This window comes from Salvia hispanica, chromosome 1, assembly GCF_023119035.1.
Source record: "Salvia hispanica cultivar TCC Black 2014 chromosome 1, UniMelb_Shisp_WGS_1.0, whole genome shotgun sequence".
NCBI lineage: Eukaryota > Viridiplantae > Streptophyta > Magnoliopsida > Lamiales > Lamiaceae > Salvia > Salvia hispanica.
Window position 1 is genome coordinate 42,089,932 of NC_062965.1, and position 18,540 is coordinate 42,108,471.

At 35.7% G+C, this 18,540-nt stretch overlaps 2 protein-coding genes across 4 annotated transcripts; one reads left to right on the plus strand and one right to left on the minus strand.

Moving 5' to 3' along the window:
* Positions 1-462: 462 nt before the first annotated feature.
* Positions 463-8,073, minus strand: LOC125200841 (outer envelope protein 64, chloroplastic-like). Of its 3 annotated transcripts, XM_048098637.1 has the most exons (13): positions 7,712-8,073; positions 7,125-7,277; positions 6,913-7,037; positions 6,290-6,415; positions 5,429-5,608; positions 5,175-5,319; positions 4,493-4,661; positions 3,913-4,047; positions 3,626-3,826; positions 2,182-2,309; positions 2,055-2,106; positions 1,089-1,158; positions 463-897 (listed from the first exon to the last, which is right to left on the minus strand). In XM_048098637.1, exons 1-13 carry the CDS (start codon positions 7,912-7,914, stop codon positions 815-817), a joined length of 1,770 nt encoding a protein of 589 aa, XP_047954594.1. In that variant the 5' UTR covers positions 7,915-8,073; the 3' UTR covers positions 463-814. The 3 variants fall into 3 exon arrangements, with proteins under 3 accessions (XP_047954594.1, XP_047954595.1, XP_047954596.1); XM_048098638.1 differs by lacking the exons at positions 463-897; positions 1,089-1,158; positions 2,055-2,106 and adding an exon at positions 3,277-3,331 and having other exon boundaries at positions 2,222-2,309; XM_048098639.1 differs by lacking the exons at positions 463-897; positions 1,089-1,158; positions 2,055-2,106; positions 2,182-2,309 and adding an exon at positions 3,373-3,466.
* Positions 8,074-15,246: 7,173 nt separating this feature from the next.
* On the plus strand, positions 15,247-16,136 carry LOC125197155. The gene is made up of 2 exons (XM_048095867.1): positions 15,247-15,589; positions 15,730-16,136. The coding sequence occupies exons 1-2, from the start codon at positions 15,247-15,249 to the stop codon at positions 16,134-16,136; spliced, it is 750 nt and encodes a 249-aa protein (XP_047951824.1).
* The last annotated feature ends 2,404 nt before the right edge of the window (positions 16,137-18,540 follow it).

The following is an 18,540-nucleotide window of genomic DNA, read 5'->3' on the forward strand; positions in this document are numbered from 1 at the left end:
TACACAAATTTTGGATATTTGACATTATTAAACCCACAAAAATTTTAGTTTTTGTTTATAGGACAAATTGTTATTTAAATTATGTAGTTGTATTGTATGGTCAATCTACCAATGTTTGAGTAGAAAATACCACTATTAAATTACAAAGTTTCATATTTTTTTTTCTTCATTATCCATTCACAAAAAACTCATGCCAAATGAAGTTGCCAAGTTATGCATTCGGCACGCCAATAGGATAAGTTTGTGTCGAAAATCTATCGGATTGGGTTGGATGGAAAATATACACCGCCCGATAAATTACATAACATTTTATGCAATATTTAAAGTTCATTGGCAAAATAAAACTATTTTAAAAATTCATGATTTTACATACAATTTGTCATTTATTTATCTAGTGTCCTGAACGACATCATTCTGCATATTGAGTGAGTATTTTCTACTTGACACAGCAGAGACGTGCAATAAGAGAATCGAGCCTTTTATTGTTGGCTAAGGCACAGCAAAACTTCAATCAACCGAAAAATAGTATACTCCATAACAAGGTTTGGGAATTATAACTGAAACACAGCCCATATCCCAGATAAATAGAAGGTGCAGCTACAATAAACAAATAAATGGCATATACTATAACTAAAGAGTGTGTGGGGACTGTGCCTGACCATCTCTCATCTGGCCCTCTCACATGACAAAAAGGCGGCTACCATCCAAGATTTCGTAGCAAATTGGTAACTGGAAGTTGCTTGAATGAAACGAATTAATGAGTGACCGGGCCGTTTACACAACATCTATGGAAAATTGAGGTATATCTGATCAACTACTGGAATAACTTCCTCAGCCTCTCCAGAGATTGAGATGCTCTTTTGTTGTTTGGCTCAAGAACGAGTGCGTATCCAAAATCTGCAAAAGGTCAGAAAAGATTGAAGCAAAATAACAATAGGAAGCATTTTTTTAACCTAATCATGCATCTTGGTAAAGGTTAGAGGCGTAATGGGTTTTGGTAAACAGGCAACATTTTTAACCAATTGTCTGCTCGAGTTCGAACACAGATATGAAATTTTGGTTTGCCAAATAATTAAATCGAGACTCACCATCCATTGCTTCTTTATAGTAGCCCAACATTTCACGTGATGTTCCTCTCCTCAGATAGGACTTTACATTCTACAAGGGAGTCAAGATGAACTATCAGGCATATCGAAAATGAGTGAGTGTTTGAAGTGGCATAAAAATTCTGGACTTTTTTAGCGAACAACACAACTATCAGTCAATCAAAATACACCATTGTGCTAATTAGATGACAAATTAGACAAATCCATCTTAAACCATATAGAGAATTTAGAGACAATATTTTTCAATTGGATACAAATTAGGAAGGTCAGATTAGTTAGGAAAAAGGGTCCATTGCTATTTGCTGTAATAAACCACATGATGTTGAATTGAATATCAAAGTTCTATTTTAGCAAACACTCAAGGATATGTATACTTATGCTAATATAAGGCTGGAAGCAAACAAAAAATATTCCAGAACAATCGAACATTCAAGCAATTTCTGGTCAAGCTACTGCCACAATCTCATTCTCGAGTCATTCGCCAGAATGTACCCAAACATGTATCACGGTCCTCAAACATATTTGCAACACATTTTCTAATATATTTATTATTTATTTATTCTCTAAAACACATTTGATATCTTATATCTAATATTTTTATTGTCGATATATTCTCCTGAAAACATCCCATAGGTTATAGCTATGGAAAGCATAAATTGCCGTGACAGTTGACACCAATAATAGAGAAATCAAACGGCCATCTCTATAAGACCTGGGAACACATACAAGCAACGCAAGGAAACAGAAGCATAAGTCTTTACTTGATAAAAGTGGATGTTAGTTAAGGTGAGAAAATATTACTAGAACTATTCAGATTTTCCTGATTCAAGATATAATGGGTGCATAAGATGATGATGTCTAAACTAAATGAAATAGTATGTTATATACATTCACCAAATACCAACTCAAGGAGGGTGGTTGCGAAGTTCAGAGACACAGACAGCTGACCTTTTTATCGAGATCAATCGCTTGGCTACAATCTGCTTCAGCTTGGATGTAGCTAAATAAGATGAAGAAACAAATACATAAATCACCAAGCAAAATAAACAATGAAAATGCCCATTTCAACTCATACCTTCCAATTTCCAAGTAAGCTGCAGCCCTGTTACTATAATAAGTTGCATTAGTACTATTGAGCTTGATGGCTTCTGTATAAAATCCAATAGCTCTCTGCCATTGTTTATCTTTGAATGCTTGATTGCCCTAAGAAAAGAGAAAATTAACAAGATGTCAGATTGCTTTTTAAATATAAACCAGATGTATAGGCAAGAGACTTGAAATTTATTCTTTACCAACCTACAAAGATCACACAGAAGCAAGAGAGAATAAAAGAAGACCCTCAATCCAGTTTGCCAAGAAAGTGAATTTATGGATGACAAATGAGGTTGGCAGAGGTCATGGTACAAGTTAGAAAGACATATCCGAACAAATTCATGCAATGGGTAATTAACAAGACTGTAACATATACAATTTGGTAATGACGTAATGCTAGTAACATCAAGCGTGAATGTCTGTTCTCTATCAAAAGTTCAAATCAAAAGACTTAGCAACAGATCGTCTCTCTAACATGCTGAAACCCATCAGATGTCTGATTTTTTATGTAGACAAGAACCAAATTACCAGTTTCCCTTCGGACTGAAACCAAACTGTCATTATTGACTATTTTTTGTTTTGAGTTTGGTTCAGGAACAGCCAGTTGTGGCAGTTTATTTATATTACTACCTCCATTCCACTTCACTTAGCCTATGCCATTTCAGCTCTAGTGTAAAGGTGTGTGTGACCCACATATTTAATGTAGTGTAAAGTGATTATCCAAAAAGGAACCAGACCAAATGTTATGGGACAGCTTGAAAAGGAATTCCGGCCAAGTGAAGAGGGATGGAGTATTGCGTTTCCTATATCTTTTGTTTAGACTTTCAACACAACAAATAAAATTGTATTATTTGAGACTTCTGAGTAAAACTTAATGGAATAATTTAATAGGTTTGGCAAGAAATATTTTAACTTTAGGATTAATATTTATTTGAATCGGCAGTTATGAAAAATGGTCACTTCATATGCACCACTCATATATGACGATCAAGTGATCAACAATCCTGGCCACAAGTAATCCAGCAGTCAAACAACCGGATTTCAGAATCCATATTTCAAAAAATTAAACATAACTAACCCCTCTGTTAAATGTCCAACGCATGGCTTCTAAAATGCTCAAACCATAAGCAAACCTAGTCCAAAAGATTCCCATAAGTTTCAAATGAAACTATGGTCAATGGTTTCCTAACTATTGGCCACCGCTGGGTTCCACATAGAAGGAACACCAGCTAGGAGTCAATTGAGCAAAAGATTGCAGCATCTCTCACCTAAACAAATACAAAAACTATCTTCTCAAGACTTTTGGAAGGTCAGATAAGAAAAGTCTCATCAACTTATAGAAATACCCAAGGAGGGCCTCAAATTCACAAACAACTTGTAAAGACAGTTAATGTTAGCATATAGCATAGTGTTTATTTAGGATCTACCTTTTCTTTGGCAATATTAGCAGACTCTTCATTTGTCATAGCTTTACTAGATACTTTAGGCTTTGAAGCTGTATCAAGCTGTTCCTGTAATGATGTATACATAGACTGTAGTGTATCTAGCAGAAACCTATCAGCCCCATGTCTGGCAAGAAGCGACAAAGAAACTGGGCACTTTTCATGGATTCCCAGTGGTACTGCAACCTAAAATGACAACAAAAACTCAATGCGACTAGAATCATATGCATGCCAAATTTATAAGAACCTAAAAAAGAGATGAGAAGATTAACCTGACAACAGCCTGACATACTAGCTACACTTGACAGGGTAGTCGCCTGAATTAAATATTCCTTAGAATAATTCTCCTTGGCTTCAAGTTTTGGAGGAGGCCCAAGGGCAGTAGGAATAACTAATATCCCGTCATCCTGTTTAGAGCATATATTTCAGGCAACAAGCATCAGAGGGTCAAGTATAAGTATCAAGATGACAACTCTTATCTTGGAAAGTTATTGACTAGAGAAATCATCTCTAGATTGTATCATAACAGCAACGACACTTGTCATTTCAAGAAGAACAAACATAGTTAGCTCATTATGACAGTATCAAGAAGACGTAAAAATAGTTTTTCATTTTTGTGTTGATACTTTGTTTATTTTTAACAACTTAATATTGTATGTGTATTATTGGCTATATCTACAGAAAATTAAGCATGGGTAAGAAATTATTTCAAATAGCCAGGTAAAGAAGAAAACAAAAAAAGGAGAGAAAAGAATATTAGGGAATTGTTCTGCAATATTCCAGTTGCAGCTATGAATATTAAAATGATCACCAATAAAATTATACAATGTGAGACAATTCTTAAGCCAGTACCTTTACAAGGGCATCTATAGCAGAACGTAATTCGATCCTGATTGTGCGACATTTTTCAACGTCGGCATCAGTTAAATCCGATGCTTCCCGTAATTGTGCTGAGATAACAGGATCCAGGGTAGGCTTTACTGAGTTGATCCATTCATTATGATTTTGCCTGAACTCATAACTGCGTATAAACAGAGTACTTTATTCAGGCCAAAAGGAGGATTGCCAGAATTGGTCCCGGTGGTATCAAGTATATATGTAAACCAAATAATGCAAACTTCACAACTTTCATACACTCCATCCTGAGATAGAGATATTAAGTACAAATAACAAGGTAAGCAGGTAACAAAGGCAACAAATTAGAGACCTTCTGACTCTTTAATGACAAACTAGAAGGCACACCAACTACAGAAATTAAAGATTTAAATCTCAGAGAGGGCATAATGTGAGAACAAAAGGACATCAGGCACAGAAAAGCACACTGAAATCGATAACATTGTTTATTTTAAAGCATTACTTCCTCCGATTTTAACCTTCAATAGCTACAATGGAGGAAAGGCTATAACTGTCCCTCAAAAATGTCCACGTGAAAAAGAAATGAAGTAAATAATCTAAAATAAGAAATTTTTCAGTGGTAATAACTGAAACAAATTAATTCAAGGTAATACTATCTCAGCACTGCTGATAACCTCACCATTTAATTATCTGCATGGCATTTGCTAGCATTCCTAATGGAGAAGATTTCCCATCACCATTTGATTGGCCGACACTGAATGTTTTTAGGCTTGGAACCTTCAATTTTATATAATCGCCTAGATTTTCATGCCGCAGAACTTGTCCTGAAACGTGAGCCGAATAAGCAATCCAGTATAACCATCAAAAACTAAATTACTGAAATAATTCAAATGAAAAACCTTTAAAACAGTTGTTAAGAGGAAAAGGACATACTTCCATAAAGCTTTTCGATGGACTTTATCACCACCTGAGTCCGGTCTGCAGGAAGCTTGGATAATTGAAAACAGTCATCAGCAATGACAAAAGTCCTTGGCTTGCGCTGTGCAGCATATGGGACCTGCAGCAGCACATGACCAACACGACGAAGTACACTAGGATCCTTTGCAAACCATCCTACGCGAATAACAAAAAATCAAGGCACTTAAATGCATTAGAGGAACTCTAATCTCAGAATACAGACTATGTCCTGAATTAAGTCCTATGCTTGAAGTCATGTGATTTTTCCATATCAACAACAATATAAGTCAAAATCTTATATAATGAGCCACACATAAGTAGTGCTCTTCAAACTTCACAGAGAGAAACTCTGATGCTCACAGCACAAACTATATCATTAAGTGAGTCTTGAACAGTATATGTATTTTATCATATTGACAATAATAGAAGTGAAAATTTTGTATGAGGTTACAGAAGTAATGCTCTTGAATGATATTAAGCAATTATAAGAATGAGAAATATTTAGCACCAGTAAATACAAAAAAACTTCACCAGCAGGAAATAGTTCTTACTTCTTACTAAATACTAACTTCACAATTCACATCAAGCCAGTGCCAGCATATTAAGAAATTAGAGAAAAATTATAAATTGCGGTGTTACATATCATATTAACATGTCAATACCCCAACCCCATAAGTGAAGTCACTTCCAGGACTTTTCTGCCAGTTTATCATTCAAACTAAGCCGCTTAAATATGCTAAAAGAGAAGGGCAAGAGCATTACTTCAAACTTCAAAGATGTAGAAAAGGAAAATTTTCAAATAGCCATATGTATCTGGGGATGACAGTGAATACATACCAACTGTGTCAAGACTTTCTGAAACAGGAATCACCCCAGAAAGGGAGACAGTCCCATGGGATGGTCGAAAGCCAACCACGGCACAGTTTCCAGCAGGCAACCGCACACCACCATCAGTATCTATGCCTGTTATTTTTCAAAGTTAAATATGCACATTATTCTGACAGACTTTTTTACATAACATTCAAATAGTACATGAGGAGTCAAGCTTATGACATCAACATTATCTGTATTTGTGGTAAAATATCATCCATAAACAGTAAAAACCCACAACAAAAATAAATCCACTAATCTAACTGCTCGAAGAATTAGCCTATCAAACTTTGTACGCATCCCTGGAAATTGCAGCATAATCACACCTGTAACCAAAGAAAAGCAAAAGTGTAGCGCTGAAATCCAAATTTCTAATTTTAAATTATCCATACATAATAACCTTCGGTGCTTACTTTTTAGTAAGAAATCATGTAATTATGTTCACCAGGCCAACTAGCTTAAATTCAAAGAAAATTAGGAATGATTAATGCTAGTTGAACATTAAACAATAAGACTAACGTACATGCCCACCGACATACTAATAGGGGAACCCAATCAATAACTTTTAATGGAATGAACTATCATCTCACCTAATGAAAAATCAGCAAGCTTAGCAGCAACAGCAACAGCAGCACCACTCGAAGCTCCACCTGGTACCCGTGCAGGTGCGGCAGGATTAGTTGGTGATTCGTAATGCCTGTTCTCTCCACTAACACTATTTGAACAGAAGAAGAAATGGTATATTAAAAGGAAAGGAGATAAGTAGTCATAAATCTGAATATAACAAGTGTAATAAACAAACCCTAATGCCATGTCATCCACGACAGTTTTTCCAACACATGTAGCACCTCCATCAACAAGGGCGGCAACCACAGGACATGTCCGAGTTGCAGGTTCATGAGTCCTGGACCAGTCTGGATTGCCAAACCCAGTTACAAGCCCTTCAACATCAAATCTGAAAATTAAGACAAAGATTCAAACTTTTGGGCTTCATGTATCGTATCGCATCCAAATAATTCATATGCTATCAGCAGCCACCAAAATTTTGCAAGAGAAAGGAAACAAACCACAATATTCAAACGTGATCATGGTAATCTTCAAACCACCCCCTCTTTACATTGCATCTATTTCCAACTACACATTAGTTTTTGCTACTTATAAATTACTATTTCAAGTCCCTTCTACTACCAACCTTAAACCAAATGAACTAAACAGCACAATTCAAAAAAGATGTAACACACAGACATATATGTTCCTATGTGTGTGAGTGCTTCATAGTCAAGCTCGTCAAAAGGTAAATATCAGTGTTATCCAAATCATCAACTCAAACCTTTGTGAATTAAAAAAATATAAAACCTAGCTAGAATGAAGTAATCTAAAGATGCTCACACATCAGAAACCGCAAAAGATAGGCCAGTGAGAGGGTGGGGAGCTTTGGGAGGGAGGGGCTGCGACGGCGGCAACAGCTGTAGGCGCTCTATAAACGCTCCGAAGTCAGCCCTCACCGCCCGCTTCAGCTTCTTCGTCATAATCAGTATCCCCGCAATCCCAAGCCCCAATAAAACCCATAAATTCGGTGATGAAGACGCCATTCTTGCAGAATGATCGATTGCTATTGTATGCTGAGAACAGCCCACCAAAACAAATAAATGGATTAAAGAGTTGAGCGAGGATATAGCAGGGAACCAGAGTTTAAGTACGAGAATTTTCAGGTGTTTAAAAATTTTGAGGTTACAATTTTGCACTGGGGTTTATCAATGGCTTCCAAGATTTTGTTTTTATATACAACTTCACTCGCATTTATCCTCTTTCGTTGAATGTTTTTTTAATATTACTGTAGTACTACTAGTAAGATTTAGAATTCGATAAATTATGCATTTTTTATTTTATTTCGATCAAAATTAATATAATTAAATCAGATATATGATTTTAGGTAAAACGATATCTTTCTATTTAAAACTATTAATTAAAAGACATCAACGATGTGATTTTGAAGTATATCATATATTTGACTTTACAAAAATTTCTAATTAAAAAATCTTTAGTAATCCCATGGTCGTCTTCAAAGTCAAAATTGTAAAAAACTATTAATTAAAAGACATCAACGATGTGATTTTGAAGTATATCATATATTTGACTTTACAAAAATTTCTAATTAAAAAATCTTTAGTAATCCCATGGTCGTCTTCAAAGTCAAAATTGTAAAAGACCACACTATATTTTATACAATCGTCCGGTGTATAGTCACCTCAAACAATCATTCAACACAATGTATAGTCGTCTTTAATGCACCCAGCTACTACTGCACGGCTTTAAACATATGGTTAGTATTCTCATAAAATTGTTGGCATGCATATTCATCGATTTCTTAAATACGTAAGCGATTCTACAACACAGGACTATAAGATATTCATTGATTTCTTTTCAATGAATTCCAATAATTTTATTGTGAGTTAGTTAAGACTCATTCGAAAACCAATATGCATTCAATATGCACACAAGTGAGTTTGTAAATAAAATAAGGATGTACATGGATCATAAAATATTAGACATTATTATAGTATACTGCGCCCGATGGCCGATCTGGATCTTGTATACCCGATGAACAACTTAAACATATATACGAGCAATCCAAATAAGGAAAATTATACGGCTTTGCACAAAGTTTATAGTATAAAATACACAAAATTCTTATGTGTTTTATTTATAGTAATGTTGATCTTGTCCGATACCAAGCAATGAACTTTATAATTTTTCTTTTTTTCACTATATATAGTTATAGAGGAATGATTAAGGTTTAACTAATTTTAAGTATATAACTAGAGCATAAATCTCAGCCATACATCTTGTTACTCCAAATTAATCCTATGGCTTAAACAAATTTTCAAATTTTTATAAAAAAACACTTGTCCAAGGGCATTTTGGGAATTCAATATCTCAACATTAATTCATGAATAACATCTAATCATCGTCGTGAATCCAATCTTACCAAATTCATGCGCAAATCAGAGCCAAATTTAGCTTAGGATTTCTTCCAAAAATATGAGATTCCCAATCGAATTAGTTCACGATAATCAAGCATGAATTACTGCGAGATTTCTGAACTGAATTCTTGCGCGATTTCTGAAATCTGAACCAAATTCAGCTTCCCGATCCAATTCATTCACGATTGATCAGCTACGTTTTATTCAGCGCGAATTAGTTCATGATCGATCAGCGTGATTTGATTCTGATTGAATTCATCTCAATTGATCAAATTCGCTCACGATTGATCAACGCAATTTGATTCATTCTTCACGTTCATTCCCTCATCGCGACGTCTGGATTCCTTATCACATGGGTTCAATTCCAATACATTCATCGGAAGATTATTTCGATTTTGATTCGTCTTCATCGGAAGAGGAAGGAGAAACTGAATCTAAAGGTAATTATTAATTATTATCAATTAAGTGTTGTTGCTCAGCATTATTAGAGTGTGTATGATGTGAAAAGACATTAGAGTGAAGTATATGTGACGAACAGTGAAGTAAATATGCTCAATATGCGTTGTAGTGTAGTAAATATGCTTTATAGTGAGTAAATATGTACTATCTGTATTAAATATACTTTAGTGAAGTTAATATTGTTTGTAGTGAAGTATATTATGCATTTAGTGAGCTATTTTATGCTCACAATGAAGTATATTTTTCTTACAGTGGTTTATGTACCAAAATGCCCCGATGATTTGAAACCAAAAGTTGAAAGACAAAGTTTCATGACCCTTGATCGTGCATTGGACTTCTACTACAATTATGCTCCATATTTTGGGTTTGACACCCGTAAAAAGGGATCGAAAAAGGAAAAAGATGTCATTACTTGGATTTATGTGGAGTGTAGCCGAGAAGGTACAAAGCAAAGAAAGAATGAACAACATGAGGTGAAACGCAAGCATTTTTTTATTAAATGCTTTCAGTGAAGTAAAATGTGCTTAGAGTGAAGTATTCCATGGTTAGAGTGAAGTGTTTTGTGATCCATGTTTATGTGCACTATTTTATCATTTCAGTGAAGTAAAACATGCTTAGAGTGAAGTATTCGTATTCTAGTGGTTAGAGTGAAGTGTTTTGTGATCCATGCTTATGTGCACTATTTTATCATTTAAGTGAAGTAAAACATGCTTAGAGTGAAGTATTCTAGTGTTAGAGTGAAGTGTTTTATGATCCATGCTTAAAGTGCTTTGTTTTATCCATTTCAATGAAGTAAAATATGATTAAATTGAAGTATTCCAGTGTTAAAGTGAAGCGTTTTGTGATCCATGCATATAGTGCACTATTTTATCATTTCAGTGAAGTAAAACATGCTTAGAGTGAAGTATTCTAGTGTTAGAGTGAAGTGTTTATGATCCATGCTTAAAGTGCTTTGTTTTTCCATTTCAATGAAGTAAAATATGATTAAATTGAAGTATTCCAGTGTTAAAGTGAAGCGTTTGTGATCCATGCATATAGTGCACTATTTTATCATTCAGAGAATTAAAATGTGCTCAGAGTGAATTATTTAAATGATTAGAGTGCAGTATTTGTGATGCATGCTTATAGTGCACTATTTTATCGTTTCAGTGAAGTAAAATGTGATTAGAGTGAAGTATTTCGTGCTTAGAGTGAAGTGTTTGTGATTAAAGTATATTCTGCATAGTGCTTTTAATATGTAGGTACTGTATGATATTTGCTCATTTTATGGGCAAGGATAATCATGGTTGCCCTGTGACATTTGCTGCTTGCCTTTTGTCCAAGGAAAATGTCGACTCCTATTGGGCAGCCATATATTTTGTGTGTTGAAATATAAGTTTGTTAAGTTGATCGACACACAAAAGAGAGCATTGATCGGGAACTTCTATGACTCACAAGTTCCCAACTTAATTGAAGTTCATCCTCTGGATATTGTCAGTACAAAGAGAATTAAAATGTGCTCAGAGTGAATTATTTAAATGATTAGAGTCCAGTATTTGTGATGCATGCTTATAGTGCACTATTTTATCGTTTCAGTGAAGTAAAATGTGATTAGAATGAAGGTATTTCGTGCTTAGAGTGAAGTGTTTGTGATTAAAGTATATTCTGCATGTCTTATAGTGCTTTTAATATGTAGGTACTGTATGATATTTGCTCATTTTATGGGCAAGGATAATCATGGTTGTCCTGTGACATTTGCTGCTTGCCTTTTGTCCAAGGAAAATGTCGACTCCTATTGGGTAGCCATATATTTTGTGTGTTGAAATATAAGTTTGTTAAGTTGATCGACACACAAAAGAGAGCATTGATCGGGAACTTCTATGACTCACAAGTTCCCAACTTAATTGAAGTTCATCCTCCGGATATTGTCAGTACAAAGGGAAGTAGAAGTAGGAAGATTTCAAAGAAGGAGTCAGCAGTGAGGTTATCAATGAAACCAGGTCAAAAATGTGGAAACTACCATGAGATTGGACACCATGATTCGAAGAATTACAAAAATGGGAATGAGAAGGCAAAACAAAGGCAGTGAGGATTTGGACAGAAATAGTTCACTTTGTAGAGCACTTATGACTCATTTTTAGTACCCTTTTGAGTGATTTTTATTTCAATTACATGTTTTGGTTCATTTATTGTGAACTTATAGTTACAGTGAAGTTGAAATATTATGTAGTGTAGTAACTCTTGTGTATAGTGATGTAAAACTGCTCTATAGTGAAGCAAATATGCTCTGCAGTGAAGTAAATTAATAGTCAACAGATGAGCTTTATATTGAACTAAATGACACATATTATGAGCTATATCAGTTTCATACAAATGGTCATGAACGCTTGAAGTTTACAATCATTTTTCCACATCTATCTCCATGTTATTGCTACATTCTTGATAATACTTTGATGTTGTCGCCAAGTTTATTCAATGACTCATGGTTTGTTTCCGACAACATTAATGCGCTGCAATACTTTGCTCTTAGCCTTTGGAGTATTCCCTTGCTGCTTCTTTTAGGCAATACATTTCCAATCTTGTTCCTGCTCACCATAGTAACAGTTATCATATACTTCACTCTAAGGTCTATACACTTCACTGAAATCAGAAAACACAAAACACTATAAGACATGCATTGTATATTCACTGCAAAGTAAAACACTTCATTCTTAGCATTTATTAGTTCACTTTAAACTCTATACACTATAAGAATTGGTCACAAACACTTCACTTTATGTATGGAATACTTCACTTTAAGCACCTTTACTTCACTGAAATGATAAAATAGTGCACTATAAGCATGGATCACAAACACTTCACTCTAAGCATGAAATACTTCACTCTAAGCATGTTTTACTTCACTGAAATGAAAAACAGTGCACTATAAGCATGCATCACAAACACTTCACTCTAACTATGGAATACTTTACTTTAAGCACATTTTACTTCACTGAAATAATAAAATAGTGCACAATAAGCATGGATCACAAAAACTTCACTCTAAGCATGAAATACTTCACTCTAAGCATGTTTTACTTCACTGAAATGAAAAAACAGTGCACTATAAGCATGCATCATAAACTCTTCACTCTAACCATGTAATACTTCACTCTAAGCACATTTTATTTCACTGAAATAATAAAATAGTGCACTATAAGCATGGATCACAAAAACTTCACTCTAAGCATGAAATACTTCACTCTTAGCACGTTTTACTTCACTAAAATGAAAAAATAATGCACTAGAAGCATGTATCAAAAACACTTCACTCTGACCATGGAATGCTTCACTATAAACATCGTATACTTCACGATAAATTGCATATACATCACAGTAAACAACATGTACATCACTATAACCATAATTTACTTCACTCAAAGGCCAAAATAGTGAGTGTAAGACCAAAACCGTACAATCACTGTAAGCACAATAATATAGTCCACTATAAGTATTGTATACATCACTATAATCATAATATGATTCTATGCTGAGTTAATATACTTTACTCATATGTCAAAACAATACACTTACATTTCTACATTCTAGTTCATTGTAAACTGAAATGAATAGGCATAATGCGACTCTATTGTTAACTGAGTACATCACTATAAGCATAATATGACTCAATCGTTAAAGTGAAATGCAATGAAAATCGGTTAAATGAATCGTTCCTCGAATAAATAAGTCGACGAACTTACGTTTATGAATTGAAGGCATTAGATATGTTGAATCGAAGGCGACGACGAAATGGGCAACCAGATGGAGGCGACGACGGAATGAGCAACCAATGGAAGCGACGACGAAGTGAATCAAATGAACTTTAGGCCCGGTGAAGAAGGCGACGACGATGGTAGAGAATCACTGTTTATGAGTGAGGATTGGTGGAGAATTCGAGCAGAAGAGGAGAACCGGTAGAGAATCGATGAAGAATTCGAGTGGAAGAGGAGAATCGATGGAGAATTTGAGTAGAAGAGATGACGAGCTGAAGAAAAATTATCTAAATGAGAGAAATTCATGTTTTACCCAGCTTTGCTTGTTAAATAACTATTTTACCCCCGTCTACTTATAGTGAACCAATTCTCGTTTATAGTGAAGTAATTTTCTGGATCAATTTCAAAATCCCAAGCTGAATTTCAGCCCTTCATTTCTTAATCTTGTGGTTGAAATTTATTCTCTAGTTATATACTTAAGGAGTACTTGCCCTATATCACTACTCTATATATATATATATAGGGGTGTACTAGTATAACAACTAATTTTAAAGTTACAACATACATCCAACCACGTGTTGCCACATGGCATGAAAAATGCAATATTGTATACAGAAAAATGCAATACGCATTTGCAGAAGCTATAAATGAATTTCGGCAGATTGCATTTTTGTTATATGCAGATTGCATTTTTTATTGTTCAGTTTTGCATTTTAGATATTGACTGTTTAAATTGCATTTTATATATAGACGGATTGCATTTTTATATGTGAAAATGCAAAACTTAACAATAAAAAATGCAATTTATGTGAAAATGCAAAACTCAACACTATAAAATGCAATTTACATACAACAAAAATGCAATCTGCGAAAATGCATATACAACTAGATTGCATTTTTGTGTTTAAAATATTGAATGTTTTGTGCCACATGGCAGCACCAGATTGGATGTACGTTGTGACTCTAAATAAGGAGGCACCCTAGTGCTCGTATATATATATATATATATATATATATATATATATATATTTATCTTAGGAGATGGTGTAAGAGAGGGATAAGTTCTTTTGAGTTCGAATATTTAAGGTTGAATTTCATTAACATTTTATAGGTAGTTTTTCTTATTGAAATTTTCAAGTCTAATTTACTCTTCTTGTAATTTACATACAATTTGCACGAAAATAGGGTCTAGAGCATCCACAATGGGGTGGATTATCGTCCGCCACTATAGCCATGCGGACGATGGCTAATCCATCGTCCGGGTCCTATAGATCATCCACGGACGATAGGCTGTCGACCAGACATCGTCCGCGGTATTGTCCGCCGCGACGCGGACGATACCGCGGACGATGCAATGCGTTTTCCCTTTTTAAATTTTTTTTTTTATCTATTTAAACCCTCATTTCACTTCCATTTCCCACACTAATTTATTCTCTCCCATCTCTCACTTTCCAATATTTCTATCCCTAAACTTTCTCACTAAAAAAATTAATCTCGGCGACGACTGGAGTACATCGGAGGGCATTACTTGAGCCTTGACTCGGGCCTTATTCGATTGCGTTCACGAGGCTGCGGCGGAATGCTTGGCCGAAATGGAGCGCGAGCGCGAGGCGGCGGAGCAGATCCCGAGGCCGATTCGACGTCGGACGTTTATCCGCCGCGAGCATGACGTAGCTCACCAACGTCTGTTCGCAGACTATTTGCAAAGCAACCACGGTGGGGCCCGACCGTTTTTCACCGCCGTTTCAGAATGTTGCAAGAACTATTTCTCAGCATTGTCCAAACGTTGGAGGCTCGTGATGAATACTTCCAGTATCGGGAAGATGGCATCGGCAGACCCGGACTTACGCCGTTGCAGAAGTGCACGGTTGCGCTCCGGCAATTGGCCTACGGCACCACGGCAGATATGTTCGACGAGTACCTTCACGTTGGGGAGACAACTGGCCGTGAGGGCTTGAAGAATTTTTGTAGGGGAGTTGTGGAGGCTTTTAGCAACACATATTTGCGAAAGCCGACTGTTGCGGATTGCCAGGCCCTGATGAAGATGCACGAGATGGCGCACGACTTTCCTGAAATGCTAGGGAGCATCGATTGTATGCACTGGGAGTGGAAGAACTGTCCGACGGTGTAGAGAGGCCAATTTACAGTGGATACAAGGGCAGCCACCCGACGATGATCCTCGAAGTCGTCACTGACCATCGGCTTTGGATCTGGCATGCTTACTTCTGTGTAGCGGGGTCGAACAACGACATCAACGTCCTCAACTCCTCCAACCCCTTCACCAAGCTATGCAATGGTAAAAGCCCGGTCATCGAGTTCACTGCCAACGGACGCCAATATCACATGGGATACTATTTGGCCGATGGCATATACCCAAGGTGGCATGTTTTTATTAAGACGATCAACTGCCTAATAGGTGACAGGAGAGTTTTATTCGCGCAAATGCAAGAGGTTTCGCGGAAGGATGTGGAGCGGGCATTTGGGGTGCTCCAATCGCGATGTGCAATATTGAAGGGTCTAACGCGGTTCTGGTACAAGGACGTCATCGCCGATGTCATGTATGCGTGCATCATCTTGCATAAAATGATAGTCGAACACGAAGGTGGAAGAGTCACCGAGTTGGGCGATGATGAAGTTTGATCTAGCTCCAGCACGGCGGCCTCGCCCCACGTTCGAGGATTACCGATGGGCTTCAATGAGGTTCTATCAAGGCGGGCCTCAATGCGCAACCAATAAGCCCATGCTCAGCTCATGAACGACATGATTGAAGAAGTTTGGAACCGTAACGACCATTGAGAATTTGTAGTTTTTTTATTTCGTACTGCAATGTTCTCACTTTCAATGAAATGAAGTTTTTTATCCAATTTTTGTAGTGTTTTAAATATTCAAATAAATAAAATGCTTAGAGCGGACTATATTGCGGGCTATAGGGCGTCCTACTGCATGTGAATGGGTTGGAGGATAAAATGCTAATGTGGCGGAGCATAGGGCGCCCCATTGTGGATGCTTTTATGAGTATAAAGTAGAAGATCATAACAAATGGTCTCTTAATTTCCACAAATATATTTTAAATTAATTTAGATATGTGTAATTACAAGAACATATGCACTAAAAAAAAAAAAAAAGCATTGTTTACCAACCAACACTTTCTGGGAACCTTGCTTGTGCTCGGTAAACACCGAGCACTTTTACTTGTGCTCGAAAGATTTATTCCACTGTTTGACATGTTCAGTATTATACCACACCGATGTCATGCATTTCTTAAGGGAATGAATTTTTTTTTAAAAAAAACGTCACAATCTTTCACGATAAATGATCAAAGCCTATTTAGGTTGTGAATTTTTTTTTCTTTTGCAAGAACTGGCGCAGGAGCCCACTGTGAACGCTACTCACAACTAGTCTATTATGCAGAAAACTTATACTCATTTTGCTTCTCAAATATTTAAATGTAAATCAAAATATCTTATAAATGCATAAGCAAAACACATTGTTAAAAATTTTCATTTTCAGTATACTAAACTCTAACACACGGCTTTCTTTCGCAAGACACCAATGTTATAAACTAATCATGAAAACTTATCTCAAAATACTAGATAGTTACGATAATGGTCTATTTAGTCTATGAACTCCACACCAATTGCTCTCACAAACCGATATTAAATGTTGAGTCCGTAACAATTCCATTATATATATTTTTAATAAATATTACTCTGTCACCCCAACTAAGATCACATACTTTCTTTTTAACTTTTTCTAAATAAGATGACACATTTTTGTTTTTGAAAATAATAAAATAACTCTCTCTAATTAAAACATCTAATTTTTTTTCTCTCTACACGTAAATATTTACTCCTAAATTTTCTCTTTCTAATTAAATACATTAACTAACAACTCCTAACAACATGTGCGGACTAAGAAATGTACTCCCTCCGTTCCACAATAGGAGTCATGTTAGGTTTGGTATACTGAAAAGCATGTTTCGAGCAAGTTTCGCTCGAATAGAATCTTGCTTGTATACGTAAAACTCTATAATCCACTTTTAACCCGATTCAGTATTATTCGAGCAGTTTCGCACGAATAGAATCAATATATTATTACATTGTGTTTGCTTGTGCATTTATAAGATGTTTTATAAACATTTAAATGTATAAGAAGCAAACAAAGTCTAAGTCTTTTGCTTAGTAGACCGGTTGTGGGCGTCGTCCACTTTAAGGTAACACAGTCGGTTCTATGCAATGCTTTGCAAAAGAAAAAGAAGAATTTCACAACCCAGATAGGCTTAGACTACCTATCGTGAAAGGTTGCAATGTCAGTCCGATTATTTCTAAGCCTTTTTGAAATAAGATGACGTTGGTGTGGTATAGCACTGAATGGATCTAACAGCAAGACGTGTCTTTATGCTATCTACTGAAAGACTAGGTCTTGATAAAATACTATTTCTTAATCTACATAGGTTAGCATTGAGCATACGGTATTGATTATGCACTACTTTGACTTATCAAATGGTGCGGGTTTTTCGCAACCCAATAATCCTGATATATTGGGTAGTGGTGATTAATATCTAGCGGTGCTAGGATTGCTATTATGTTGAATCGTGCGCGAGGTGAGTCTCGTTTGATAATGTCCTCAAGAGGAGCTCGAACAAGGTTTTATTATTCGGAAAACTGGCCAGTTGGAGTTTTATTCGCTCTATGAATAATAAATAAGTGTTTCTTGCTAAGTCCACTCTTGGAATTAATAAGATGTTAATTAATTAAGTCCATAGCATGCATTAATTAATTAATGGACATTTATATCTTAAGCGCGGGAAATAAATAATATAAATAACGGAAACCCGAATTACTTGTAATTTCGGATTTGGATGGGGAGTGCAATATTACTTTTGTAGTGGCTGCTCGTAATATTCCAATATAAGCTTATATTAAATTGGGGATTAATTTAATTAGTAAAAAGCTAATTGGAGGAGCCCATATCCAAAACCTTCCATAGATCCCTGACTGGGCCCAATATGAACTTAATATAAATAGGAGAATAAAGGAGAGAC